At 45.1% G+C, this 26,785-nt stretch overlaps 1 protein-coding gene across 1 annotated transcript in view; it reads right to left on the reverse strand.

The window, feature by feature from the left end:
- Positions 1-26,785, reverse strand: part of LOC122540182 (dynein axonemal heavy chain 8-like) — a 1,370,012-nt gene that overhangs the window by 1,043,311 nt on the left and 299,916 nt on the right. Inside the window, exon 16 of the mRNA XM_087976825.1 lies at positions 21,040-21,175. Coding sequence (XP_087832951.1) covers positions 21,040-21,175 — 136 coding nt within the window. The remainder of the gene's footprint in view (positions 1-21,039; positions 21,176-26,785) is intronic.

The raw sequence follows: 26,785 nt of genomic DNA on the forward strand, positions 1-26,785 counted from the left end.
GTGGACGAGATGTATTGGAGGGCATCTTTAACCACGTGGGAAGGAAAATTGCGGTCTCTAAAGAAGGAGGCCATCTGGTGTGTTCTGTGGTGGAACTGGTCCTCCTGGGAGCAGATACGGCGGAGGCGGAGGAATTGGGAATACGGGATAGCATTTTTGTAGGAGGTGGGGTGGGATGAGGTGTAATCCAGGTAGCTGTGGGAGTTGGTGGGTTTGTAAAAAATGTCGGTATCAAGTTGGTCGTCATTAATGGAGATGGAGAGGTCCAGGAAGGGGAGGGAGGTGTCAGAGATGATCCAGGTAAATTTAAGCTGAAAATGTGTTGCTGGAAAAGCGCAGCATGTCAGGCAGCATCCAAGGAGCAGGAGAATCGACGTTTCGGGCATGAGCCCTTCTTCAAGTTTGAGGAAAGTGTGCCAAGCAGGCTAAGATAAAAGGTAGGGAGGAGGGACTTGGGGGAGGGGTGTTGGAAATGCGATAGGTGGAAGGAGGTTAAGGTGAGGGTGATAGGCCGGAGTGGGGGCGGGGCGGAGAGGTCAGGAAGAAGATTGCAGGTTAGGAAGGTGGTGCTGACTTCGAGGGTTGGGACTGAGACAAGGTGGGGGGAGGGGAAATGAGGAAACTGGAGAAATCTGAGTTCATCCCTTGTGGTTGGAGGGTTCCTAGTTAGAAGATGAGACACTCTTCCTCCAGCCGTTGTGTTGCTATGGTCTAGCGATGGAGGAGTCCAAGGACCTGCATGTCCTTGGTGGAGTGAGAGGGGGAGTTGAAGTGTTGAGCCACAGGGTGGTTGGGTTGGTTGGTCCGGGTATCCCAGAGGAGTTCTCTGAAACGTTCCGCAAGTAGGTGGCCTGTCTCCCCAATATAGAGGAGGCCATATCGGGTGTAGCGGATGCAGTAAATGATGTGTGTGGAGGTGCAAGTGAATTTGTGGCGGATATGGAAGGATCCCTTGGGGCCTTGGAGGGAAGTAAGGGGGGAGGTGTGGGCACAAGTTTTGCATTTCTTGCGGTTGCAGGGGAAGGTGCCGGGAGTAGAGATTGGATTGGTGGTGTATGTGGACCTGACGAGGGAGTCACGGAGGGAGTGGTCTTTTTGGAAAGCTGATAGGGGAGGGGAGGGAAATATATCCCCGGTGGTGGGGTCCGTTTGGAGGTGGCTGAAATGACGACAGATGATACAATGTATACGTCCGTTTGGAGGTGGGACACCCGCACCAACCAACCCAACCACCCCGTGGTGCAACACATCAACTCCCCCTCCCACTCCACCAAGGACATGCAGGTCCTTGGACTCCTCCATCGCCAGACTATAGCAACACGACGGCTGGGGGAAGAGCACCTCATCTTCTGCCTAGGAACACTCCAACCACAAGGGATGAACTCAGATTTCTCCAGTTTCCTCATTTCGCCTCTCCCCACCTTGTCTCAGTTTCAACCCTCAAGCTCAGCACCACCTTCCTAACCTGCAATCTTCTTCCTGACCTCTCCGCCCCCACCCCACACTCTGGCCTATCACCCTCACCTTAACCTCCTTCCACCTATTGCATTTCCAACGCCCCTCCCCCAAGTCCCTCCTCCCTACCTTTATCTTAGCCTGCTTGGCACACTTTCCTCATTCCTGAAGAAGGGCTCATGCCCGAAATGTCGATTCTTCTGCTCCTTGGATGCTGCCTGACCTGCTGTGCTTTTCCAGCAACACGTTTTCGGTTCTGATCTCCAGCATCTGCAGTTCTCACTTTCTCCCAGGTAAATTTAAGGTCAGGGTGGAATGTGTTGGTGAAGTTGATGAATTGCTCAACCTCCTCACGAGAGCACGAACTGGCGCCAATGCAGTCATCACTGTAGCGGAGGAAGAGGTGGGGAGTGGTGCTGGTGTAATTACGGAAGATCGACTGTTCTACGTAGCCAACAAAGAGACAGGCATACCTGGGGCCCATACGGGTGCCCATGGCTACCCCTATGGTCTGGAGGAAGTGGTAGAATTCGAAGGAGAAATTGTTAAGGGTGAGGACCAGTTCAGCCAAACGAATGTGCGTGTCGGTGGAAGGGAATTGTTGGGGACGTCAGGAGAGGAAGAAACGGAGGGCTTGGAGGCCCTGGTCATGGCGGATGGAGATGTAGAGGGATTGGAAATCCATGGTGAAGATGAGGCGTTGGGGGCCGGGGAAACGGAAGTCTTGGAGGAGGTGGAGGGCGTGGGTGGTGTCTCGAACGTATGTGGGAAGTTCCTGGACCGGGGGGATAGGACAGTGTCGAGGTAGGTAGAAATGAGTTCAATGGGGCAGAAGCATGCTGAGACAATGGGTCGGCCAGGGTGGTCAGGCTTGTGGATCTTGGGAAGGAGGTAGAACCGGGCAGTGCGGGGTTCCTGGACTATGAGGTTCGAAGCTGTGGGTGGGGGATCTCCTGAGGTGATGAGGTTCTGTATGGTCTGGGAGATGATGGTTTGGTGGGGTTGGGGGGTGAGGTCATGGTCGAGGGGGCAGTAGGAAGAGGTGTCCTCGAGTTGGCGTTTGGCTTCAATGATGTCGAGGTCAGTGCGCCAGACTACCACTGCGCCCCCTTTATCTGCTGGCTTGATGGTGAGGTCGGGATTGGAGGGCTGCGCGTTGTGAGGGTGAGAGGTTGGAGTGGGGGAGTGGGGTAGACTGGTTGAGGCGGTTAATGTCCCGGCGGCAGTTGGAAATGAAGAGGTCGAGGGCGGGTAATAGGCCAGCGCGGGGTGTCAGGTGGATGCAGTGTGTTGGAGGCGGGCGAAGATGTCCTCGGAAGGTGGGTGGGAGTCCTGATTGTGAAAGTAAGCTCGGAGGCGAAGGCGGTGGAAGAAGTGTTCGACGTCACGGCATGTATTAAATTCATTGATGCGTGGGCGGAGGGGGATGAAGGTGAGTCCTTTGCTGAGGACTGATCGTTCATCCTCAGTGAGGGGGAGATCTGGGAGGATGGTGAAAACTCGGCAGGGCTGGGAGCTGGGATCTGGTGTGGGTGTGGAGCTGGGAGTGGGGGTGGAGCCGGTAACTGGAGTGGGTGTGGTGGTGGGGGAGTGCAGCTGGAGTCATGAGCAGGGGTGGTGTTCCCCTCAGGGTTCTGGAGGGGCGGAGATGGTGACAGTGGGATCTGTGGGGGGCATGTCAGCAGAATGCAGGTGAATGGCGTTGGTGGGGGCAGAAGTGGTGGCAAACACGGCAGTGGGGGGGGCGGACGTCACTGAGCATGTGACATCAGCGATGATGTGAGGGGGGAAGTAATGTCACATGTGGTGTATGAGGAATTGTGGGGAGTGGAAGTGGCTGTGGGAGCGGCCATGATGAGGGCGGAAGTGACATCATCAATCAACGTTGAGGTGGCAGCTGCACCAGCCGCATGGCTAATGGCGTCCGTGCAGTTCCAGAGGAATTACTGGAATATTGGAGGAGCGCTGGTTATGGAGATGGGTAGATAAAAGGTTGTTGTACCTACAGTTTTTGATGTTTGAGATGGAGTTGAAATACTGTTTGTTGACAGTATGAATTCTTCTGAGGATGTAGTGCAGAGTGGGTCCTTTGCAATTCTGAGAGAGTGTGGCCCTCAGCTGAGGCAGGGCAGACTGTAGAGAGGTTAGGTGCCGGCGCATTGCTGCGAGTGTGGAGCGGAGGATCTTGAAGAAGAACCATTGCTGGTGTTTTTGAATCTGTAGTCTATACTGGTTGTCCTGTTCGGGTCCAAACTCTGCTGGTTTAAAGGTGGTCCGGAGTCCATGTGGGATGAATTGGTTACGGAGGCAGGCACTGAGGAAGCAAATGTGGCTGTGGTAGCGAGTTTGTTTCAGGACATGGTTGAAGAGGTTCAGGGCAGAGGAAATGACCTGGGAGTCGCAGTGGGAGAGTGACTCCCTGAGATTCTTGTAGAGAGAGGAGGAAAACTTCTTCAAGGCAGGCATCCTTGCAGGAGGATTCGCAGTGGGGTTAAAATCAACGAGGTAAAAACAATTACTGCAGATGCTGGAAACCAGATTCTGGATTCGTGGTGCTGGAAGAGTTCAGGCAGCATTCGAGGAGCAGTAAAATTGACGTTTCAGGCAAAAGCCCTTCATTAGGAATACAGGCAGAGAGCCTGAAGCGTGGAGAGATAAGTGAGAGGAGGGTGGGGGTGGGGAGAAAGTAGCATAGAGTACAATAGGTGAGTGGGGGAGGGGATGAAGGTGATGGGGCAGGGGGAGGGTGGAGTGGATAGGTGGAAAAGAAGATAGGCAAGTAGGACACGTCATGGGGACAGTGCTGAGCTGGAAGTTTGGAACTGCGGTGAGGTGGGGGAAGGGGAAATGAGGAAACTGTTGAAGTCCACATTGATGCTCTGGGGTTGAAGTGTTCCGAGGTGGAAGATGATGCGTTCTTCCTCCAGGCGTCTGGTGGTGAGGGAGCGGCGGTGAAAGAGGCCCAGGACCTCCATGTCCTCGGCAGAGTTGGAGGGAGAGTTGAAATGTTGGGTCACAGGGCGGTGTGGTTGATTGGTGCGGGTGTCCCAGAGATGTTCCTATTCACATACCCATCCAGGTGCCTTCTGGAAATTCTAATTGTACCAAACTCCACCACCTCCTCTGGCAGCTTATTCCATGCATGCACCTCCCTCTGCGTAGAAAAACTGCCGCTTAGGTCTCTTGTAAATCTTTCCCCTCTCACCTTAAAACCTGTGCCCTCTAGTTTTGCACTCGCCTACCTCAATAGGCAGCACTTCTACCTGTGAACCCGCTATATCATTAATAAGGACAAATTGTATTCCTGGAGCTGTGTGTTTGTCCAGTCGTCTTACCATGACTTCTTCCACTCTTCACTGAACACTCTAACCTCACTTTACATAATTGGGGGCTTCTTGCCTTCCTGTGAATTCCTGTTACTAGCACCTTTTCTGGCAATAGTCTTTCAGAAGTACATATCTCCTCATTTTCAACATCACAGAATGAAAGGATCCTGTATCTCTTAATATTGTGACCTCTTTACCTGCTGCTCCTGTTCTATATGAGAAAATTTTAACTTCATAGGTATATGGCATAAAATGATCTGGCACTTCCTCCTTAACCAACCTCTGACCATATTGTACATTCTAGTGCAGCTTTCTAGCCTCCATTGCGCTTTCCATTATCACTCCAACAAAATTCACTGGCTTCTCCTGTTTCCCTACAACTGGCTTCCAAGTGCTTTTCCTAGGAGAAAGTGAGGACTGCAGATGCTGGAGGTCAGAGTCGAAAGTGTGGTGCTGGAAAAGCAGAGCAGATCAGGCAGCATCCGAGGAGCAGGAGAATCAATATTTCAGGCATAAGCCCTTCATCAGGAAGCGCTTATGCTTTTCCTAACCCACGAACACTGTGATTTCATATGGCCTACTTTACTGCAGTGAAAACACTGGGGCTTTTTAACTTATCTTTCCCCTTGAAGGGTTTCCTTTTTACCCCGTGGTAAGTTATCATTATGATCTGCATCGAGATCTACCTTTCCATTTCCATGTGAGGATTTCACTTTTCCCCAATTTCCTTCACAGATTGAAATTGATTTTGGAAATCAAATATTGGCTTGTGAGCTAACTCAATCATCAGCCATTTCAGCTGCTTAACTCTCTGCTCTTCCACATGTGGGCGGCACGGTGGCACAGTGGGCGGCACGGTGGCACAGTGGTTAGCACTGCTGCCTCACAGCGCCAGAGACCCGGGTTCAATTCCCGCCTCAGGCGACTGACTGTCTGGAGTTTGCACGTTCTCCCCGTGTCTGCGTGGGTTTCCTCCGGGTGCTCCGGTTTCCTCCCACAATCCAAAGATGTGCAGGTTAGGTGAATTGGCCATGCTAAATTGCCCGTAGTGTTAGGTAAGGGGCAAATGTAGGGGTATGGGTGGGTTGCGCTTCGGCGGGTCGGTGTGGACTTGTTGGGCCGAAGGGCCTGTTTCCACACTGTAATGTAATCTAATCTAATGAGTTCTCACTACCTCAGACAGTGAATTTTTGAACTCCTGTGTAAGTGCCAATTTCTGAAGTTCAAACTCCCTCTCTTTCTTCCTTTCCTTTCTCTCCTTTTCTCTCTCCTCCCTTTTTCTCTCTTCTGCTTTTAATCACAATTCAAACTGTTTCATTTCTGTTGCCCTTTCTTTGTCCTTTGCCTCTAAATCAAGCTGCTTCATTTTCAATTGAATTTTAGCCATCTCTAAAGATTCTGATGGTGATTCCAGCAAATTTAAATGCTGAGCTATTGCTGTAATTATATCTCCTTTCCTCCCAGAAGCAGACAGCTCCAACCTGAGCTTCTCTGCTAATTCCAGCAACTTGGCCCTAACCACCTTTTGCAAAATCCCCATTCACTTCTTCAACCCCCAGAAAACTCTTAGTGACTGAAAGAGCCATTGCTATTCCAAACACTGTTTAAACCAACCGAATTCAACAACCAGAACTCACTGCCTTCGAGTCCAACAATCCTAATCCTAAATTGGAAATATAGAACAGATCCCACAAAGAGCCCCCACTCTGTTATGGACCAGGCCAGACCCCCTCAAAACATTTCAAGAAAGTAGCCCAGACCCTAACTTTGCTGATTGTTTTAAGCAGGTGTAGATGGATATTCCAGGAGAGATGTCACTGGTCAAACCACTTAGTTTAAACAAAACAGAATTTACTTACAAGTATATTGAATGAAACACAAAGAAGAACCAAATACAGAATAACTTACCCTATCTGAAAACCCAACACATTATCCCAACTTAATAATGCTGTTTCCAATACTTGCAACAATCTCCATAAACACCCCTTAGCACAAAAGGTAAAATCAAACCCAGTGTCTTACAGGAGAGAAGCCAGAGAGAGGGGAGGATCGGCCTGGACCTGCTTCTTTGGGGTCCAGCTGCATTTTTTTAACCACTGTGCTCAAAATAAAACAAACCAGAGAAAAGCGGAGTCACTCTCCTTTCATTGTACAAGTGTCTTTTTTTAAACTTGAAAGTTTTTTGCATGAGGCAGTTTCTGTTAGCTATAATCAAACTGGCCCAAAACCCTTCTATCCCAGACTGTATCTTTTATGACTTCTCTTAAAAAAAACCTAGGACAGCATAATCTTGTGAAAGGAGCAGCATCAACACAGTATTCTACTCTTCTATTGGTCTTTTCTTTTTCTTCTAATTCAAGTCACTTCATCTTTTTCTCTCTCTCCAAATCAAGATTACTTACATCAAGCTGAAACTTATCTATTTCTAGATTTCCAGATTCCCTTCTTCAGTTCTAAATGCTGTATAATTACTGTATACATCTCATCTTTAAAGATCCTGTTGATATATTGTACTCTCAATTTATCAGTTAACTGTCTTAACTCACCTGTAATCAAAGACTTAAAACATTCCATGGTTACTTCTTCTACTCCCTGAAAAGTCTTAGCAACTCTCAAAGCCACTTAGAAAGTCCACTCTGTACAGTAGCCTTCACCATACTTCTCCCATTTTTTCCATGTGTCCACTTTCTTAAAGGATACACCATTTCCTTCTGAAATGTACTGAATTAAAATCCCACAACAGCCCAATCCTGTTAGGATCCCAAAATACCAGTGAGTTCTTCGAACACAAACAACCAAACCAAGTTCAACTTATTTCCCAACACCATCCATTATAGGTACTCAATCACAGAGCAATGCTTCTCCAACATTACCAAATCTTTATTTAACTGATGCTTTTCAATTATTTACCTTCGCACTTTTGAGATCATTTCCATAATTCCTGTCCAATTTATTTAAATGAGCCCCTTTCAATTCCAATTACTTAAAATTTCTCAGCTCTAACAACTGAAAATCTCCCACCACAGGGGGAAATGCCACATTAAAACACTATGGTTAGGTTGGCTGTTTCCCCTGAACTATTGATTCTACTTCCATCAGACATTGTTCTGCCTTTTAAACTGAAATCTGGGTTCTTCTGAATTAAATCTTTGAGCCTCTGTTCTGCAGTCAAAACTAACTTAATTGCCTTAATATGTGTACTCTGACTGTCATAAATCAAACAATATAAATATTCAAATCATTACTACCAAAGTGACAGTGCAGGAAAACGGACTGCGTTCCTATCCACCAAACTGGCTGGCAACACCTTCGGGTCACAGTCCATGAAATGGGGATCGATTTATTCTTTCCTCTGGGCCACGTCTTTGATGATAACATACACGCACCACAGTGTGAGGGACAGTTTCAGTCTTGCAAGGATTTTTTTTATTATTAACAGGATTAGGGCCTCACTCAGTGTTGAAGCAATATCACAATTTCCAAGAGGGCAGTTGAGAGTTAACCACATTGCTGCAACTCTGGAGTCACATGTAAGCCAGATAAGGTAAGGATGGAAATTTCCTTCCCTAAAGAAACAATTAGTGAACCAGATGGTTTTTTCCTGACCATTAACAATGGATTTGTTGACACTTAATTCTATATTTTTATTGAATTCAAATTCGACCATTTGTCTTGGCAGGATTTGAACCTGAGTCATCACGTTTCTCTGGATTAACAGTCCAATGATAGTACCACTAGGTCATCACCCTCCCTAAAGTCTGACGTGGTGTGTACCTGAGCTTTAAATATAAGGTCAGGGGTGTGAACACCAGAATGTTCTAGCAGTGGCAAATACTTCTGCTTCCGTGGTTGTGCACTCCCTTAAGACACATTCTCAGGCCATATAATTAGTGATGTGAAGACTGGAAGATTGAAGGAGAAAAGTTGCTCCAAGCCATTACAGACCAAGTACCATCAATTTCATTTGATAAAAGAAATTAACAGAACGGGAGGAAACCTGAACACAGATTCAAATGAAGACAGGCTAAACTGTAAATGGAAGTCAGGAAATTTCTGAGCTAAAAAAGTAACAAAAGAGAGATTTGGTGATTTGTGATATTACTTCAATGGAAGTAGATAACCCCAGATTGAAGTTAAATAGAAGAAATGTTTACAGGTTACAAACTAAAAGACCAATAGGATCTTTTTAAAAAGCAAATTAAGAACTAAGCAAATTAAATAGAGATGCAAAGACAGGCAATGTGATGTAACTGTATGATGTGGGAACTGGTGGACTCCATTGTGGTTCACAGTGACCACATCTGGAGCAAGCGTTGTTGCTTGAGGAATTCCAGTTCAGAGTTAATAAGCTGAACTCTGAGCTTAGAAAACTGCAAGACATCAGGAAGGGGAAAAGTTAGCTGGACACTGTGTTTCAGGAGGGAGTCACAACCCTTGGATAAACTATCTTGAATTTGGTCAGTGGTCAGGGACAGAAGGATATGACTAACAGGAGATGCAGGAGATAGCGCTGAGGGAGCCTCAGCCCTTGTGTTTGTCTAACAGATTTGAGATTCTTGCTCTGTGGATGAGACTGGAGCTGTATGGAGGATGTGCAAACTGACCATAGTGCTGTCGTACAAAGAGCCATTCAAAAGGGGAGAAGACAGTGTGCTCTGTGGCCAGGATCAAGAGCCCCAAAGCTTGTTGCTTGCTTGGTGCCTGGGTTCAGGACATCTCATCTGGAACGCAGAGGAATTTGTTTGGGAGGCAACAGATTCAGTTGTCATTGTCCATGTCGGTACTGATGACAGAGGTAGAAAGAGGTTTTGCTGAGGCAATATGAGCAGCTCAAGGTTAAGTTGAACAGCAAAATCAAAAAGGTAATCATCTTCGGATTACTACCTCAGCCACAAATTAATTGGCACAGGGTCAACAAGATTAAAGAGGTAAATGCATGGCTCAAATATTGGTGGAGAAGAAATGGGTTCCAATTCATGGGTCATTGTCAGCAATACTGGGGAAGGAGGAAGCTGTTCCGATGGGACAGACTTCACCTGAATCATCCTGGGACCAGAATCCTGGCAAATTGAATCACTAGGGCTGTGGATGAAATTCAATGTGAGCAAATGCGAGGTCTTGCACTTTGGAAAAAAGAATTCAGGCATGGACTATTTTCTAAATGGTGAGAAAATTCATAAAGCCAAAGTACAATGGGATCTGGGAGTGCTAGCCCAGGATTCTCTAAATGTCAATTTGCAGATTGAGTCCGTGATTAAGAAGGTCAATGTAATGTTGTCGTTTTTCTCAAGAAGGTTGGAATATAAAAGCAGCGATGTGCTTCTGAGACTTTATAAAGCTCTAGTTAGGCCCCTTTTGGAATACTGTGCACAATTTTGAGCCCCACACCTCAGGAAGGACATACTGGCATTGGAACGTGTCCAGCAGAGATTCACATGGATGATCCCTGGAATGGTAGGCCTAACATATGACAAACAGCTGAGGATCCTAGGATTGTATTTATTAAAGTTTAAAAAGTTGAGGGAGATCTAATACAAGATAGTGTATGGCTTAGAAAGGGTGGACGCTGGGAAGTTGTTTCTGTTAGGCGGGGAGACTAGGATCCGTGGGCACAGCCTTAGAATTAGAGGGGGTCAATTTAGAACAGAAATGAGGGCACAGTTCTTCAGCCAGAGAGTGGTGGGCCTGTGGAATTCATTGCCACGGAGCACAGTGGAGGCCGGGACGTTAAATGTCTTCAAGGCAGAGATTGACAAATTCTTGATCTCGCGAGGAATTAAGGCAAACAGGGAGAGTGCGGGTAGGTGGAGTTGAAATGTCCATCAGCCATGATTGACTGGCGGAGTGGACTCGACGGGCCGAATGGCCTTACTTCCACTCCTATGTCTAATGGTCTTATGGTCTAATAGATAGAGTTTTAAACTAAATAGTGGGTGGGTGGTATCAGGTGCATCAAAAGTATTGGAAAAAGTTAAAAGGGGAGGGGACAGCAGAGATTAATGGTTCCAGAGTAAGTAATCAGACAGAGAGTTTGAGGAGGGTCAGGAAATTACTTCAGTTAAGGCAACAACTGTGAAAAGGGGGCAATCGCTGCAGAACTGAGGGTGTTGTATTTAAATGCACAAAACAAGATAAATGAGTACTTAGCACAGTTTGCAGTTGACAATTGATGCTGTGGGTATCACAGAGACGTGGCGACGAAAGGATCAGGGATGAGGACTAAATACTTAATGATTTGCATCCGTCAAAACGATGAGGGAGGGGGCAGGGTTGCCTTGTTAGCTAGATGTGAAATGAAATCAATAGCAAGAAGAGGTATATAGCTGAAAGGTATAGAACCTGTATGGGTACAGTTGAGGCAAAACAAAAGGAAAAAGACCCTGATGGGAGTTATGCACAGGCGTTCAAGGATGTTTGTAGGAGTATAAATCAAGAGATAGAAAAGATTTGTAAGAAAGACACTATTAGATTAATCACCGGGACTTCAATATGCAGGTGGACTGGGAAAATCAAATTGGTCATGGAGTTCAAGCAAAGGAATAGATGGAATGTCTAAGAGATTTTTTTTTAAGCAACTTGTGGTAGAGCCCACCAGGGAACAGGCAATATTGAATGTGTTGATGAATAATTAGGGAGACTTGATTGGGGAGCTTAAGATGAAGGAGCCCCTAGGGGGCAGCGATCATAATTCACCCTGCAGTTTGAGAAGGAGAAGCTTGACTCAGATATAATGGTAAAAACAATGACTGCAGATGCTGGAAACCAGATTCTGGATTAGTGGTGCTGGAAGAGCACAGCAGTTCAGGCAGCATCCGAGGACAGGCCAAATCGACGTTTCGGGCAAAAGCCCTTCATCAGGAATGAAGGGCTTTTGCCCGAAACGTCGAATTGGCCTTTCCTCAGATGTTGCCTGAACTGCTGTGCTCTTCCAGCACCGCTAATCCAGATATAATGGTGTTAAAATTGAGTAAAGGTAAATACAAAGATATAGAGAGGAGTTGAGCAGAGTTGATTGCAAGGGGAATTTAGCAGGAAAAGATGGTGGAGCAGCAGGTTTTCTAGGAGTAATTTGGGAAAAGTAGCAAAATTCATCCCAAGGAAAAGGAAACATACTAAGGGGTGGATGAGGTAACCATGGCTGGGAAGTCATGGGACAGCATAAAAGCAAATGATAAAGCATACAATGTGGTAAAGGGTAGGGGAAAGCCAGAGGATTAGGAAGCCTTTGAAGGTGAACTATGAGGGCAAGCTAGCCAGTAATATAAAAAAAAGATTGCAAGAGTTATTTTTAGATACATAAAAGATAAGAAAGAGGCAAGAGTGGACATGGACTGCTGAAAAATTAGGGTGAAAAAGTAGTAATGAGGAACAAACAAATGATATTTTGCATCAGTCTTCACGGTGGAAGACACCAGTAGCATACCAGAACTTCGAGAGAGTTGGGAGCAGAGCTAAATCCAGTAGCCATTACTAAGGACAACATGCCTAGGAAGATAAAAGGTCTGAAGGTGAATAAATCACACAGATAGAATGGACTGCACTCCAGAGTTCTGAAGGAAATAGTTGAGGAGATTGTGGCGGCATTGGCAGTGATCTTTCATGAATCACTGGAGTCAGGGAAGATCCCAGTGGACTGGAGAATGATTAATGTATCTCCCCTATTTAAGAAGAGAAGGAGGCATAAAATAGTTAACCTGGCCTCAATTGTTGGTAAGATTTTAGACTCTTTGAGGAGAAAGTGAGGTCTGCAGATGCTGGAGATCAGAGCTGAAAATGTGTTGCTGGAAAAGCGCAGCAGGTCAGGCAGCATCCAGGGAACAGGAGAATCGACGTTTCGGGCATAAGCCATTCCTGAAGAAGGGCTTATGCCCGAAACGTCGATTCTCCTGTTCCCTGGATGCTGCCTGACCTGCCAAGATTTTAGACTCCACTATTAAGGATGTGCTTGCCAAGTACTGGAAAGTTAATGGTTATACAGGGCTGAGTCAGCATGGCTAGGTCAAAGGGGGTGCCATGCCTGACAAATTTGTCGAGTTCTTTGAAGAGGTAATGTGAAAGTTAGATAAAGGAGAGCCAGTGGACATAATTTATTTTGATTACCAGTAGGCCTTTGATGCAGGAGGCTGCTAAATAAGATAAGAGCAGTTAAGAAAGTTACTGGCATGGATAGAAGATTGGCTGACTGGCAGAAGACAGAATTTTTCAGGTTGGCAGCTGCTTGCTAGGTTTGCAGATGACAAAGATCAGTGGAGAGATAGGTCGTGTTGAATAATAGGGAATCTACTTGGCCAGGCTAGCAGAGTAGGCAAAGAAATGGCTGATGGAATACAATTTGGGAAATTGTGAGTATTAAACTTTGGGAGGAGGAATAGAAGCACAACTATTTTCAAAACAGGAAAAGCCTTCAGAAATCTGACGCACAAAGGAACATTAGTGTCCGAGTGCAGTCTTCACTTCAGGCTAGCATGCAGATTCAGTTAGAAAGTGTTATGGAGCGGGCCAGACCTCCCAAAAATATTTTTAAGGAGGTAGCCCAGCACCTAACATTTCGAGTTGTTTTAAGCAGAAGTAAGGTAAATATTCTGTGAGCAATGCAGCTTGTCAAACCACTCAGTTTTAAACAACACAGAATATATTTACATGCAAACAAAACTGAATTTGTTGTGGTTCTGTTCGCCGAGCTGGGAATTTGTGTTGGAGACATTTCGTCCCCTGTCTAGGTGACATCCTCAGTGCTTGGGAGCCTCCTGTGAAGCGCTTCTGTGGTCTTTCCTCCAGCATTTGTAGTGGTTTGAATCTGCCGCTTCCAGTTGTCAGTTCCAGCTGTCCATTGCAGTGGCCGGTATATTGGATCCAGGTCAATGTGCTTATTGATTGAATCTGTGGATGAGTGCCATGCCTCTAGGAATTCCCTGGCTGTTCTCTGTTTGGCTTGTCCTATAATAGTAGTGTTGTCCCAGTCTAATTCATGTTGCTTGTCATCTGCGTGTGTGGCTACTAAGGATAGCTGGTCATGTCGTTTCGTGGCTAGTTGGTGTTCATGGATGCGGATCGTTAGCTGTCTTCCTGTTTGTCCTATGTAGGGTTTTGTGCAGTCCTTGCATGGGATTTTGTACACTACATTGCTCATGAGCAAAACCAATGTAGACTTTGGAGAAAGGCCAATTTTGACGGTATTAGGCAAGAACTTTCAAAAGCTAATTGGGGGCAGATGTTCGCAGGTAAAGGGACGATTGGAAAATGGGAAGCCTTCAGAAATGAGATAATGAGAATCCAGAGAAAGTATATTCCTGTTAGGGTGAAAGGAAAAGCTGGTAGGTATAGGGAATTCTGGAATGCTAAATAAATTGAGGGTTTGGTTAAGAAAAAGAAGGAAGTATATGTCAGGTGTAGACAGGATAGATCGAGTGAATTCTTAGAAGAGTATAAAGGTAGTACGAGTATGCTTAAGAGGGAAATCAGGTGGGCAAAAAGGGGACATGAGATAGCTTTGGCAAATAGAATTAAGGAGAATCGAAAGGTCTTTTACAAATACATAAGGACAAAAGGGTAACTAGGGAGAGAATAGGGCCCCTCAAAGATCAGCAAGGTGGCCTTTGTGTGGAGCCACAGAAAATGGGGGAGGTACTAAACGAGTATTTTGCATCAGTATTTACTGTGGAAAAGAACATGGAAGATATTGAAAGTATAGAAATAGATGGTGATGTCTTGAAAAATGTCCATATTACAGAGAAGGAAGCACTGGATGTCTTGAAACGCATAAAGGTGGATAAATCCCCAGGACCTGATCAGGTGTACCCGAGAACTCTGTGGGAAGCAAGAGACGTGATTGCTGGGCCTCTTGCTGAGATGATTGTATCATCAATAGTCACAGGTGAGGTGCCAAAAGACTGGAGGTTGGCGAACGTGGTGCCACTGTTTAAGAAAGGTGATAAGGTCAAGCCAGGGAACAATAGCCAGTGAGCCTGACCTCGGTGGTGGGCAAGTTGTTGGAGGGAATTCTGAGGGACAGAATGTACATGTATTTGGAAAGGCAAGGACTGATTAGGGATAGTCAACATGGCTTTATGCGTGGGAAATCATGTCTCACAAACTTGATTGAGTTTTTTGAAGAAGTAACAAAGAGGATTGATGAAGGCAGAGCGGTAGATGTGATCTATGTGGACTTCAGTAAGGCTTTCGACAAGGTGCTCCATGGTAGTCTGGTCAGCAAGGTTAGATCCCATGGAATACAGGGAGAACTAGCAATTTGAATACAGAACTGGCACAGAGGGTGGTGGTGGTGGAGGGTTGCTTTTTAGACTGGAAGCCTGTGACAATTGGAGTGCCACATGGATTGGTGCTGGGTCCTCTACTTCTCATCATTTATATAAATGATTTGGATGTGAACATAAGAGGTATAGTTAGTAAGTTTGCAGATAACACTAAAATTGGAGGTATAGTGGACAGCGAAGAAGGTTACCTCAGATTACAACAAATCTTAGCAGGACTTACACACTTAATGGTAAGATTAGATTAGATTAGATTAGATTACTTACAGTGTGGAAACAGGCCCTTCGGCCCAACAAGTCCACACCGACCCGCCGAAGCGCAACCCACCCATACCCCTACCTTTACCCCTTACCTAACACTACAGACAATTTAGCATGGCCAATTCACCTGGCCTGCACATCTTTGGACTGTGGGAGGAAACCGGAGCACCCGGAGGAAACCCACGCAGACACGGGGAGAATGTGCAAACTCCACACAGTCAGTCGCCTGAGGCGGGAATTGAACCCGGGTCTCTGGCGCTGTGAGGCAGCAGTGCTAACCACTGTGCCACCGTGCCGCCCACAAAGGTCCTAAGGAGTGCTGCTGAACAAAGAAACCTTGGAGTGCAGGTTCATGCTCCCTTGAATGTGGAGTCGCAGATAGATAGGACAGTGAAGGCAGCATTTGGTATGCTTTCCTTTATTGGTCAGAGTACTGAGTACAGGAGCTGGGAGGTCATGTTGCAGCTGTACAGGACATTGGTTAGGACACTGTTGGAATATTGTGTGTAATTCTGGTCTCCTTCCTATCGGAAAGATGTTGTGAAATGTGAAACGGTTCAGAAAAGATTTACAAGGATGTTGCCAGGGTTGGAGGATTTGAGCTATAGGGAGAGATTGAACAGGCTGGGGCTGTCTTCCCTGGAGCGTCGGAAGCTAAGGGGTGACCTAATAGAGGTTTATAAAATCACGAGGAGCATGGATAGGATAAATAGACAAAGTCTATTCCCTGAGGTGAGGGAGTCCAGAACTAGAGGGCATAGGTTTAGGGTGAGAGGGGAAAGATATAACAGAGACCTATGGGGCAACTTTTTCACGCAGTGGGTGGTACGTGTATGGAATGAGCTGCCAGAGGAAGTGGTGGAGGCTAATACAATTGCAACGTTTAAGAGGCATTTGGATGGGTATATGAATAGGAAAGGTTTGGAGGGCTATGGGCCGGGTGTTGGCAGGTGGGACTAGATTGGGTTGGGATATCTGGTCAGCATGGACAAGTTGGACCAAAAGGTCTATTTCCGTGCTGTATATCTCTATGACTATGACTCTATCTGATTGAAGTTTACAGGATTCTGAGAGGCCAGGATAGAGCGGACATGGAGAAGATGCTTGCATTGGTAATAAAGACTAGAACCCAAGATCATAACCTCAGAGTGAAGGAACAAATCTTTAGAACTGAGATGAGGAGGAAGTTATTCAGTCAGAGTATGGTAAATCCACAGAACTCATTGCCGCAGAAGGCAATGGAAGCCTATTCTTTGAATGGATTTAAGACTGAGGTTCTTTATTAGTGAGGGGATCAAGGGTTACAGGGTAAAGGCAGGAGACTGGGATTAAGAAACATATTAGCCATGATTGAATGGTGGAGCAGCCTCAATAGGCCAAATGACCTAATTCTGCTCTGATTTGTTATGGTCTAATGGAGTTTAATGAAAAAGGCAGATGAGTTGAGGCCACAGAGATACCTGGAGGGAGGCATTGTTACTATTGAGACATGGTTTCTATAGTTATAAATCACACAGCACCAGGGTATAGCCCAACAGGCTTAATTGGAAGCACTAGCTTTTGCAGCACTGCTCCTTCATCAGGTGGTTCATCTGATGAAGGAGCAGTGCTGCGAAAGCTAGTGCTCCCAATTAAACCTGTTAGACTATAACCTGGTGGTGTGGGATTTTTTAACTTTGTACACCGTCATCCAACACCGACATCTCCAAATCATGATTTCAATTGTTCTTGTAATCCTTTGTTATAGATAATGGTATTTGAAAGCAATGATCTTTAGTTGAGATGTGGTGGGAGAATAAAACAAGGAGGGCAGTCACAATGTTGATTCAGAAACAATTATGAACAAGGATTATCTGCTGGAAGTAGTATAAATTGAGAACAAAAGCACCTCGTGGACAGCACCACTAAGCATCAGTGGTGAAGGGATGAATGCTGAATGTCATGGATAGGGTGCCAATCAAGCAGGCTGTTTTTTTTTTCCTGGATGGTGTCAGGCTTGTGTTGTTGGAGCTGAACCTTTCCACCTTTCCAAGGTGTATTCCATCACACTTCTGACTTGTGCCTTGCAGCTGGTCTATAAGTTTTAGGGAATTGGAGCTGAGTTTGTCACTGCAGAACTTCTCGCCTCTGGCCTAATCTTGAAGTCATAATATGGAACTGGTAGAGTTCTATTTGTGGTTATTTGCAATCCCCAGGCTATCAATAGTAGGGGAATCAGCAATAGTAATACCACTGTACACTTGGGGATAATGATTGGATTCTATCTTATTGCAGCTAGTCACTACTTGGACTTGTGTGGTGCAAATGATTCTCACCACTTCCTGAAGAAGGGCTCATGCCCGAAATGTCAATTCTCCTGCTCCTTGAATGCTGCATGACCTGCTGTGCTTTTCCAGCACTACACACTCTTGACTCACCACTTATCAATCTATTTCCAGTCACATGTCTTCATAGGAACCGGGAAGATTGAAACCATTTAAAAGTGATAAAGTGAATGTCTTGAATTAGGTTTTTGTACTTACAGTTGAGTCACTAGGATCAGATGCATCTAAGGATACCAAAAGACGTAATGGTCTTATGAATATTCAAGGATATAAATCCTATTGAAAAGATAGGCAGGTGGGCACAGGTGGTAGGATTGCCTTATTAGTAAGAAATGAAATTAAATCAATAGTAAGAAACAAAGTAGGGTCAGACAGTGTTGAGTCTGTGTGGGTAGAATTGAGGGCCCACAAAGGTAAAAAAGCCATAGTTGCAATGATGGGCAGGCCTCCAAATAGTAGTCAGGTGCTGGGCCATAAGATACACCAGAAAATAGAAAAGATGTGTACGAAAGGCAAAGTTATAGTGATTATGGGGGATTTCAATATGCAGGTGGACTGAGAAAATTAAGTTGGTTGTGGATTACAAGAAAATGAATTTTGGGAATGTCTGCAAGATGACTTTTTTGGAGCAGCTAGTGGTGGAGTCCACTAGGAAACAATACTGGATTTAGTGTTGTGCACTGAGGCAGACTTGATAAAGGAACTTAAGGTAAAGGAACCCTTAGAAGGCAGTGATTGTAATATGATTGAATTTACTCTACAATTTGAGAAGGAGAAGATAGAATCAGAGGTAATAGTATTACAGAGGCATGAGGGAGGAGCTGGGTAGAATTGACTGGGAGAGGAGCCTAGCAGCAAAGACAGTTGAAAAGCAATGGCAGGAGTTTCTGGAAATAATTCAGGAGACACAGCAGAGATTCATCCAGAGGAAAAAGAAGCATGATATAGGGAGGATGAGGCAACCACGGCTGACTAGGGAAGTCAGGGATAGCATCAAAGCAAAAGAGAAAGCATATAATTGGCAAAGGGTAGTGGGAAACCAGAGGATTGGGAAGCTTACAAAGATCAACAGAGGAAACAAAAAAAGAAATGAGGAGAGAGAAATTAAATATGAGGGTAAGCTAGCCAGTAATATAAAAGAAGACTGCAAGAGTTTCTGTAGACATATAAAGGGCAAAAGAGAGGCAAAAATGGACACTGGACCGCTGGGAAATGATGCTGGAGAGATAGTGAGGAACTGAATAATTATTTCACATTAATGTTCACAATGGACGACTTGAGTAATGTCCCAAAAATTCAAGAGAGTGAGGGGGCAGATCTCAGTATGGTGACCATCACCAAGGAGAAGGTATTAGAAAACTGAATGGCCTAAAGTTGGATAAATCACCTAGACCAGATGGACTCCACCCCAGAGTTCTAAGGGAGATAGCCGAAGAGATAGTGGAGACATTAGTGGTGATCTTTCAGGAATCGTTAGAATCAGGGAGGGTTCTAGAAGACTGGAAAATCACTAATGTGACACCCTTTTTAAAAACAGAATAAAGCAAAAGATGGAAAATTACAGAAGGATTAGCCTAACCTCGTGGGTAAGACCCAGGAATCCATTGTGGAGGATGAAATTTCTGAATACTTGGAAACGTATGGTAAAATCAGGCAAAGTCAGCATGATTTCATCAAGCTGAGGTCATGCCTGTCAAATCTGCTAGAATTCTTTGAGGAAGTAACAAGCAGGTTAGACCAAGGAGAGCCAATGGATGTTATCTACCTGGACTTCAAGAAGGCCTTTGACAAAGTGCCGCACAGGAGAGTGCTGAGTACGATAAGTGCCCCTAGTGTTAGAGGCACAGTCCGAGCATAGGTAGAAACTTGGCTGTGTGGCAGAAAGCAGAGAGTGAGGATAAAAGGATGGCAGCCAATGACAAATGATTTTCCACAAGGGCCAGTGTTGGGACCACAACTTTTCACTTTATACATTAATGATCTAGATGAAGGAACTGAGGGCATTTTGGCTAAGTTTGCAGATGAAACAAAGATAGGTAGAGGGACAGGTAACATTGAAGAGGCAGGAAGCCTGCAAAAGGATTTGGACAGGTGAGGAGAGTGGGAAAAAAAAGTGGCAGATGGAGTACAACATGGGAAGGTGTGAGGTCATGCACTTTGGTATGAAGAATAGAGGTATGGACTTTTCTAAATGGGAGAAAATTCAGAAGTCTGAAGTGCAAAGAGACTTGGAGTTCTAGTCCAGGATTCTCTCAAGGTAAACTTGCAGGTTGAGTCAGTATTTAGAAGGCAAACACAATAATGGCATTTATTATGAGAGGACTTGAATATAAAAACAGGGATGTACTTCTGAGGCTCTACAAGGCTCTGGTCAGACCACATTTGGAATATTGTGCACGGTTTTGGGCCCCATAATCTCAGGACGGATGTACTGGCCCTGGAGCGTGTTCAGAGGAAGCCCATGAGAATGGTCCCAGGAGTGAAAAGCTTAACATATGAGAAATGTTTGAGGACTCTGGATCTATACTCGATGGAGTTTAGAAGGATGAGGGCAATCTAATTGAAACAGACAGAATACTGAATGGCCAGGACAGATGTTGTGAAAATGTTTCCATTGGTAGGAGAGACTAGGACCCGAGGGCATGGCCTTTGACAAAAGGGAAGACCTTTAGAACGGATATAAGGAGAAACTTCTTCAGCCAGATAGTGGAATTCATTGCCACAGAAGGCTGTGGAGGCCAGATCATTGAGTACATTTAAGACTGAGATAGATCGGTTCTTGACTATCAAGGAGATCAAGGGTTATGGGGAGAAAGTGGGAGAATAGGTTGAGAAACATATCAACCATGATTGAATGGTAGAGCAGACTCAATGGCTGAGTGGCCTAATTTTTGCTCCTATGTCTTATGGTTGAAACTGGAAAGCACAGACCGTTATTTTTCAGAGGTGTTCAGTCATGGGACTCGATTTATTTAGGATAGCTGGTTGGCATGGATGAGTTGGAGCAAAGGGTCTCTTTCCATGTTGTATTTCTCTCTGACTTTGAGTGGGGAATTGCAAATATTTTACCCTTGTGCAAAAAAGTTGGGCGATTACCTCAAAAATGAAATGCCAATTAGTTTAATTTCACTGGCAAGGATGTTTTTAAACCATTTAACTAAACAACTACTTTAACAACAAGGATGATCAATGACAGCACAGAACATGGAAGCTAGTAAATGAGAAAGGCTGAGCAATGGATTAAACAAATAAATAAAAGATCTACCCAGATGAATTATGAATAATAGCATAATGAACGGCTACCAATAGAAAACAAATTTAAGTTCTGAAACCATGCAAACCGACTTATAAAGTCTGTCAGAATACACTGTTCCATTTTGCTAAAATGAATATTTTACTTACTATATGCAATGGCTGAAATTTCTTTTATCCAAGCCTTATGGTACAAAGTTTCAAACTTTACCAGTACATAAGCAATTTTGTTGTACTTTCGCACAATGGACATACCCTGTGGGCTTTTGAGAATCTGAGAACTTTTCTGAAACAAAGAAATACATTCTGTCATGTATTCAGCCAATATGCAGAACAAAAATAACATTTTTGACATCACAATCAGAAAATATTGTGCAAAACAATTTAAATGTACAACACTTAAACATGGATAGCTGACAGAAGACAGAGAGTGCTTGAAGATGGAAAGTATACTGGCTGGAGGTCAGTGTTGAGTGAGGTCCCGCAGGGCTCTGTTTTTGGGCCTCTGCTCTTTGTAGTTTTTATAAATAACTTGGATGAGGAGGTTGAGGGGTGGGTTAGTAAATTTGCAGATGACACAAAGGTTAGAGGTGTCATCGATAGTATAGAGGGCTACTGCAGGCTGCAGCGCGACATAGATGCAGAACTGGGCTGAGAAGTGGCAAGTACATAGATCCCTCAATGTTGTCACCCAAGTGGAGAGGGTTGCTCAGAAAGCAAATGGTGTTTTGGCTTTCATTAACAGAGGAATCGAGTTTAAGAGCCGCGAGGTTTTGTTGCAGCTCTACAAGTCCCTGGTGAGACCATACTTGGAATATTGTGTCCAGTTCTGGTCGCCCTACTATAGGAAAGATACAGAGGCTTTGGAGAGGATGCAAAGAAGGTTTACCAGAATGCTGTCTGGACTGGAGGGCTTGCCTTATGAAGAAAGGTTGAATAAGCTCAGACTTTTCTCTCTGGAGAGAAGGAGGAAGAGAGGAGACCTGATTGAGGTGTGCAAATTAATGAGAGGAATAGATAGAGTCAATAGCCAGACTTTTCCCCAGGGCAGGATTGACTGGTACGAGAAGTCATAGTTTGAAGATATTAGGAGGAAGGTATAAAGGAGACGTCAGAGGTAGGTTCTTTATGCAGAGAGTTCTGAACGCATGGAATGCGTTTCCAGCTGTGGTGGTGGAAGCAGAGTCATTGGGGACATTTAAGCGACTGCTGGACATGCACATGGATAGCAGTGAGTTGAGGGGTGCGTAAGTTAAGTTACTATATTTGACATTAGGATTAGATTTTGGCAGAACATCGTGGGCCAAAGAGCCTGTTCTGTGCTGTACTTTTCTATGTTCTATGTTCTAAAGATTTGCATGATTTTATGAAGAATATCACCTTCCAGCATACTGGCATAATAAAATAATGCAAGGGGTGTTAAAAGGAGGATTGGGGCCAGTCACGGACCTGAAAAGCGATTTACTATGGAGGTGAACAGCATGGCTGAAGTACTAAATTAATTCTGTGCATCTGTCTTTACCAAGGAGGATATTGCTGAACAGGTTATGGAGGAAAACAAGGCATTTGGCTGATAAAAATGTGTTGCTGGAAAAGCGCAGCAGGTCAGGCAGCAACGTCGTTTCTCCTGTTCCCTAGATGCTGCCTGACCTGCTGCGCTTTTCCAGCAACACATTTCCATCTCTGATCTCCAGCATCTGCAGACCTCACTTTCTTTGGCTGATAAAACAAACTGAAGAACTGAGGAAATCTGAAATAAAAACAGAAATTGCTGTAGAAATTCAGCATCTGTGGAGAGAAAGGAGAGTTAACATTGAGTCCAATGATCCTTCTTCAGAACTGATAGTAGCCACGAAAAATTATTACATATGCTGAAGAAGGCTTTTGGGGGAAAGGAGTTTGCAGAAAGATGGAAGTAGAGCACAGAGAGGGAGAACAACATATAGGCAGACAAAACAATGGAGAAAGAAAAGCTAATAATTCGAGTCAGAAATGGATGAAAATGGGTTGGCTATGCTGAAAGCAACCCATGTCGAGACAAGGCCTGGGGTGTGGGGGGGTGAGTAAAGGACAATAATTCTAAAATTATTGAACTCAATATTGGTACTGAAGACTAATGTCCTGATAGGAAAATGAGAATCCACTCTTCCAGCTTGAATTGAGCCTCGCCGGGGCAATGCAGCAAGCCCAAGGCAGAAATATTGGCCAGGAAGCAGGGTGGAGTATTGAATTGGCAGACAACTGGAAACTCAGAGTCATTTTTGTGAACAGAACATAGGTGTGGCAGGACGTGATGCTTTTGGAGCTCTGCTGTTTCATCAGGTTGTTTGGAGTATAAGATTGTAAGACACAGAATTTATAGCAAACGTTTACAGTGTGGTGTAACTGAAATTACATATTGAAAAAGACCTGGATTGTTTGTTAAGTCTCTCATCTTTTAGAATGGCCATATTGGTTTCAGTTCTTTTGTATGTAAATCCCAGAACTTTTCTGAAGTTACATTCTCAAGTGAACTTTAACAATAGGTGTGCCATGTCTGCCCAGATAATGTATTGAATTATCTAATAATAAGACCCGTTGTGGTAAGTAGGTAAGTGCTGCATTTTACGTTTTATTCTTTAGACCCAGATTTGTTTTTTAAAAAAAGGTTACTTTTAGAGGGATGGCAGTGAAGGCAGTGCAATGTTCCTCTTGCAACATGTTTGAGGTGAGGGATGCCATGGACGTTCCTGCTGATTACACTTGCAGGAAGTGCACCCATCTCCAGCTCCTCCAAGACCGTGTTAGGGAACTGGAGCTGGAGTTGGATGAACTTAGGATCATTCGGGAGGCAGAGGTGGTCATAGATCGGAGCTATAGGGAAGTAGTAACTCCAAAGATTGCAGACAGATGGGTGACAGTGAGGGGGACTGGGAGGAAGCAGCCAGTGCAGGGACCCCCTGCGGCCGTTCCCCTCAAGAACAAGTATACCGTTTTGGATACTTGTGGGGGGGGGGGGGACTTACCAGGGGTAAGTAATGGGGCTCAGGCCTCTGGCACGGAGCCTGTCCCCGTTGCTCAGAAGGGAAGGGTGGAGAAGAGAAGAGCAATAGTAATTGGGGACTCAATAGTTCGGGGCACAGATAAGCGGTTTTGTGGGGGCGAGAGAGGGTACGTGATGTCTCTGATTGTATTTTCTGGGTCCTTAAGGGGGAGGGAGAGCTGCCCGAAGTCGTGATCCACATTGGTACCAATGACATAGGTAGGAGGAGGGCTGAGGATGTTAGGCAGGCTTTCAGGGAGCTAGGTTGGAAGCTCAGAGTTAGAACAAACAGAGTTGTTGTCTCTGGTTTGTTACCCGTGCCACGTGATAGAGAGTTAAGGAATAGGGAGAGAGAACAGCTAAATGCGTGGCTACAGGGATGGTGCAGGAGGGAGGGATTCCGGTATTTGGATAACTGGGGTTCTTTCTGGGGAATGTGGGACTTCTATAAGCAGGATGGTCTACACCTGAACCTTAGGGGCACCAGTATCCTTGGCGGGAGGTTTGCTAGTACTCTTTGGGTTTAAACTAACTCTGCAGGGGCATGGGAACCTAGACTGTAGCTTTAGGGTGCAGGACCTGGAGTGTAGGGAGGTTAGGAACATGGCATCAATCTCAAAGGAGGGTGCCTGTAAACAGGAAAGTGGCTTGAAGTGTGTATACTTCAATGCAAGAAGTATACGAAATAAGGTAGGTGAACTTGCAGCGTGGATTGGTGCCTGGGACTTCGATGTTGTGCCTATTACGGAGACATGGGTAGAAGAGGGACAGGATTGGCTGTTGCAGGTTCCAGGGTTTAAATGTTTTAGTAGGGTCAGAGGTGGGGATAAAAGAGGGGGAGGTGTGGCATTGCTTGTCAAAGATCGTATTACAGCGGTGGAAAGGACGATGGATGAAGAATCGCCATCTGAGGTAGTTTGGGCTGAGGTTAGGAATAGGAAAGGTGAGGTCACCCTGTTAGGAGTTTTCTCCAGGCCTCCTAATAGTCCTAGAGACGTAGAAGAAAGGATTGCGAGGATGATTCAGGAGAAGAGTGAAAGTAATAGGGTGGTTGTTATGGGGTTACTTTAACTTTCCAGATATTGACTGGGAAAGCTATAGCTCGAGTTCGTTAGATGGGTCGGTGTTTGTCCAATGTGTGCAGGAGGGTTTCCTGACACAATATGTAGACAGGCCAACAAGAGGTGAGGCCATACTGGATTTGGTTCTGGGTAACGAACCAGGTCAGGTGTTAGAATTGGAGGTAGGTGAGCACTTTGGGGACAGTGACCACAATTCGGTGACTTTTACTCTAGTGATGGAGAGGGATAAGTGTGCACTGCAGGGCAAGAGTTATAGCTGGGGGCAGGGAAATTATGATGCGGTGAGGCATGACTTAGGATGCGTGGCTTGGAAAAGTAGGCTTCAAGGCAAGTGCGTAATTGATATGTGGAGCTTGTTCACGGAGCAACTATTGAGTGTCCTTGATAAGTATGTACGTGTCAGGCAGGGAGGAAAGGATCGTGTGAGGGAGCCATGGTTAAATAAGGAATTGGAATCCCTTGTTAAATGGAAGAGGGCGGCTTATGTAAAGATGAGGCGTGAAGGTTCAATTGGGGCGATTGAGAGTTATAAGGTAGCCAGGAAGGACCTGAAGAGAGAGCTAAGAGCAGCAAGGAGGAGACATGAAAGGTCCTTAATTGGTAGGATTAGGGAAAACCCTAAGGCTTTCTATAGGTATGTCAGGAATAAAAGAATGACTAGGGTAGGAATAGGTCCAGTCAAGGATAGTAGTGGGAAGTTGCGTGTGGAGGCTGAAGAGATTGGGGAGACACTGAATGAATACTTTTTGTCAGTATTCACTCAGGAACAGGACATTGTTGCCGATGTGAATACTGAGTCACAATTAAGTAGAATGAATGGCTTTGAGGTAGTAGGGAAGAGGTGTTGGAAATTCTGGAAAGGGTGAAAATAGATAAGTCCCCTGGGCCTGATGGCATTTATCCTAGGATTCTCTGGGAAGCAAGGGAGAAGATTGCAGAGCCATTGGCCTTGATTTTTATGTCCTCGTTGTCTACAGGAGTAGTGCCAGAAGACTGGAGGGTAGCAAATATGGTTCCCTTGTTCAAGAAGGGGAGTAGGGATATTCCTAGTAACTATAGGCCGGTGAGTCTCACTTCTGTTGTGGGCAAAGTCTTAGAGAGAATTGTAAGGGATAGGATTTATGAACATCTGGATAATAATAATGTGATCAAGGATAGTCAGCATGGTTTTGTGAAGGGCAGGTCATGCCTCACAAACCTTATTGAATTCTTTGAGAAGGTGACTAAGGAGGTAGACGAGGGTAAAGCGGTAGATGTGGTGTATCTGGATTTTAGTAAGGCGTTTGATAAGGTTCCCCATGGTACGCTACTTCAAAAAATACGGAGATATGGCATTGAGGGTGAGTTGGAGGTTTGGATTAGGAATTAGCTGGCTGGAAGAAGACAGAGGGTAGTAGTTGATGGTAAAGGTTCATCTTGGAGTGCTGTTACTAGCGGTGTTCCGCAAGGATCTGTTTTGGGACCATTGCTGTTTGTCATTTTTATAAATGACCTGGAGGAGGGGCTAGAAGGTTGGGTGAGCAAGTTTGCGGATGATTTGAAAGTCGGAGGAGTTGTTGACAGTGAGGAAGGATGTGGCAGGTACAGCGGGATATAGATAAGCTGCAGAACTGGGCAGAAAGGTGGCAAATGGAGTTCAATGTAGCTAAGTGTGAGGTGATTCACTTTGGTAAGAGTAACAAAAAGATGGGGTACTGGGCTAATGGTCGGATACTTGGTAGTGTGGATGAGCAGAGGGATCTTGGTGTCCATGTACACAGATCTTTGAAAGTTGCCACCCAGGTAAATAGTG

Source organism: Chiloscyllium plagiosum, unplaced genomic scaffold (genome assembly GCF_037043375.1).
Source record: "Chiloscyllium plagiosum isolate Xiang-an unplaced genomic scaffold, Cpla_swu_hap1 HiC_scaffold_3, whole genome shotgun sequence".
NCBI classification, from domain to species: Eukaryota; Metazoa; Chordata; class Chondrichthyes; order Orectolobiformes; family Hemiscylliidae; genus Chiloscyllium; species Chiloscyllium plagiosum.